Source organism: Rhea americana, unplaced genomic scaffold (genome assembly GCF_003343005.1).
Source record: "Rhea americana isolate MKP2758 unplaced genomic scaffold, rheAme1 scaffold_95, whole genome shotgun sequence".
In the NCBI taxonomy this organism is placed as follows: domain Eukaryota; kingdom Metazoa; phylum Chordata; class Aves; order Rheiformes; family Rheidae; genus Rhea; species Rhea americana.
In genome coordinates this window covers 525,796-529,160 of record NW_028187144.1, presented here as the reverse complement: position 1 = coordinate 529,160, position 3,365 = coordinate 525,796, and the positions used below count along the sequence as shown (strand labels likewise).

General features: G+C 45.6%; 1 protein-coding gene across 2 annotated transcripts in view; it reads right to left on the bottom strand.

Moving 5' to 3' along the window:
* The window catches only part of CKAP2 (cytoskeleton associated protein 2), a 12,986-nt gene extending 9,748 nt beyond the window's left edge, over nt 1-3,238 (bottom strand). The window contains exons 1-2 of one of the 2 annotated variants that reach the window (XM_085324964.1): nt 3,107-3,238; nt 719-806 (exon numbers count right to left, since the gene is read on the bottom strand). In XM_085324964.1, the coding sequence (XP_085181090.1) occupies nt 719-806; nt 3,107-3,167 (149 nt within the window). In that variant the 5' untranslated portion in view covers nt 3,168-3,238. The remainder of the gene's footprint in view (nt 1-718; nt 807-3,106) is intronic. The other variant, XM_085324965.1, reaches the window with a different exon arrangement.
* Between the last annotated feature and the right edge of the window lie 127 nt (nt 3,239-3,365).

Sequence of the window (3,365 nt, the reverse complement as noted above, 5' to 3'; positions counted from 1 at the left end):
AAAAAAAAAAAAAAAAAAAAAAAAAAAAAAAAAAAAAAAAAGATTAGCATGACAAAACTGCACCATGAACTAATGTTAGAACTAGAAGCTCTGTAGTGCTTCACACCATTATGTTCTCCAAGGAAACTTCTGTTGCTTATTTGGAAGTCTTATATTAAAAAAATATTTATCCAGACTTTAGCCAACAGCAGGAAGTTTTAAATACAACAACAAAAAGTTAGTAAGTACAACTAACTGGTGAGACAGAGCCCACATTCTGCTAACAAAACATTATGGTTACCTGTTTATCCATTGCACAGGCTGGGTTCAATGATAATATATTTACTTTTAACAGAAAGTAGCGAATTAGTAACCAAGTGTAATGAAGCTAGACAAAATAGACACAGTGAACATAAACAGTATAACCTGAATAGAAACTGGAGAAAAGTTATTTGTAGAATGAAAGTTAGAGGCAAGCAGCAGAGTGGCATCTAAAATAGGAGTTCTGCCTTGAAGAACTCCTGTCCCTCTGTCTCAGGACCAAGAGAAGCAGATAATAAATGCAACTCATGGACTGTATTAAAAGATGCATTTGTATACAGGAACTTTTAATATTTGCTGCCAGTAAAAGAACCTTAGGAAATCTGTGGTTATTAGCAAGAACTGCTATTTAAGTCTTTTCCACCAATCACGAAATTTTCTGAAGGAACATTAGCCATAGCAGAAAGCATAACACTACCTGAAAGATGCCTGGTTTTCTTGAATGCATACACCAGAAAAGGTCTTTTTTCTTGACAGATATTCTTCAACTTTTTGTCTTCTTTGCTCTAATGGATTAAAAAAATATTAGATTTTGTCTTCATTTTCAGCTCAACTACTAATTCATGACAAACTGTCTCTTCAGAAAGGAACTGCATTTAGGAAAGTATGAAGACATTATGAAACTCAGACACTGGAGATTAAGCCTTCAGTTTAACATTGACATCTCACATTCTCTCATTTCTTGAGAAAGGCTATATTCAAAGCTAACTGTGAAATTACACTACGTCTATAGACAAGAATGTTTGGCTACATTAACTAGCAAGCTAAAGAAACTAGGACTTCTGATCTTCCAGCTGTTTCACATGCAGTGGGATGGCAGAACAGGACGTTAAAGCATTAGCTACTCTAAGCAACACTTTCTTTATGGTATTCAAGAACTTGTAGCATTGCACCGTCCTCCATCATAAACAGGCTCATTTACCAATGGAAGCTTTCTTCAGTGAATTCACAGATCAAACTGAACCTCCATAGCAGCCATGATGCCCCTTCCAAGCCTCTGCTTATTTTCTTCATATCTTGTCTTGCCCACTATTCTTGATTCACACTTAAAAAGCCTCAAAAAGATCCCTCAGGACTGAGATACTCTGCTAATCAAGTTCAGAGGCTGGAAATTKCAAAAATATCACACGAGTGTTCATCCTCTACAGCAAGAATTCACTACTTCATTGTGCAGTTTCCATGGTGAAAGTTTTCATCCCACAGAACGTGGCAGGTATCCTCAGGGCCTCCTCCTAGTATGGGAGAACCCAGAAAAGCAAGTTCTCATGCACTGGCATACTAAAGCCTGAATCACACAGCTGAGAGTGGTTTGGAACTTGGGCTTACTACAATTCTGTTTAATTTATGAGGCTGGGCCCATTCTGCTGAAAAGCGGGGTGCATGACTGATTTGGTAGCTATCTGTGGTATGTGACAATTAATAGGGATACCTCAAACAAGTTATGAAAGAATCATCCAGAGCTGAAAGAAGTGCACTCAAACTCAGGTGAAATTGAAAAGTAGAAACTGCATATTTGGGAGAACTTAGCTTCCCAGGTGGGTACAAGGGAAGAAGCTTGCAGAGCTGAAGTCCTGCAAAGAAACCTGCATTAGTAATTCTCTTAGACATGCACAGAGTTTGCTACAACAAACATTCTGCCCTTTGATGAGTTTTAGGTATTAAGAGAGGAACTAGGGTACCAGTGCTGGTGGCTGGGCATTTGTATTAGGATTCAACTTCTGTATGGCTCATAAGCCTGAAAGAAGCTTTTATAGATATACTTTTAAATAGTAAAAATCTAAGCTATTCTGATTAATCAAAGTCTGATCTTTTTCAAGAAGTGCTGGAACAGAAGTTGTCCTGATTTTCTGTGTTATTACCCTACATAAACAAAAAGCAGTGGCTGCTTTAAGAAAGATAAACGCTCTGCTTATGTGCTCAGTGCAGTTGGATGATCAAGCAGTGAGGTCAGTAATAATGTGAGTGCAGTGATGCTTACCACTCCCCACAGCTATGCTGGCCTTAACAGTCCAGCCCTCAATAGTCCAGCCCTCATTCACTTCATCAACCATTTCAACCCCCTAGACTTGCATCTTCCCTTCTTCTGAGGAAATGAAGGCTAATCCTCAGAGTTTCCGTTAGAAAATTAAGAAAATACTTGTACCATAGTAGCACATCCTCCACAGAGGTAACCTTTCAGGTGTTCTCTTTGAGCATGCAAATACAGGGTGCCGAGCAGTCACACATCGTATTTAAATGAAGGGCTGTTACCCACTCCTGGTGCCCTGCGAAAGCTTCGCAGGTGACCTGAAAGCCCAGCCCACGGAGGGAACAAAGCTGTGCAGGAGCAGCATATTCCTCSTTGCCCCAGAGCAGGGACATTCACAGGTACTAAAACAAATTAATACCAGTACAAAGCAGCTCTTGGTCCCAGTAGAAACAAAGGTGTGTGGTTTATTCTAGAAGTGACCTCTAAGACAAGAATTAACTTCCACAAAAACAYGTTTTTATTCAGGTGTAAGTAAGCTGGGAGGTCCTTGCATACTCAAAGCGCGATGCCTTGTGCTAGTTACCGGAGGCAGCTCCGAGGARCCGCGAGAGGCAGCATGCCCCGGGCAGGCGTGAGCACACGGCCGCTGCCGGCGCCGCGCGGAGCTCCGCTCCCGGCAGCGCGCCCGCGGCCCCCGGACACGCGCTGCTCCGGCGCCTCGGGGCTTCGGACAGCAGCGTCCGCTCAAAGCGGAGCTCCGCACGCTCGACTCGGGGAAGCCGGAGCGCCCGAAGGGCGGGCGGCTGAGCGCCGCGGGCCGGGCCCCGCTCCCCTTACCTCTGAAGGCCGGCTCGGAGCGGCGGCTGGGCGGCAGGTGCGGCGAGGGGCGCGCTGTCATGGCCGCCGGCGCTTTATAGCGAGCCGCGAGCGGCCGCTGCCCGACGCTGCCGCCGTTTGAATTACCCGCCGGAGGGCGCCCCCCTGATTGGGCCGGCCGCGGGGCTTGAACTGGCCAATGGGCGCGCGCCGCGGGGGCGGGCGGAGGGCGGGGCGGCTCCCGGCGCGCGCGCCGGGCGGGGCCAGCAGGGGGCGCTGG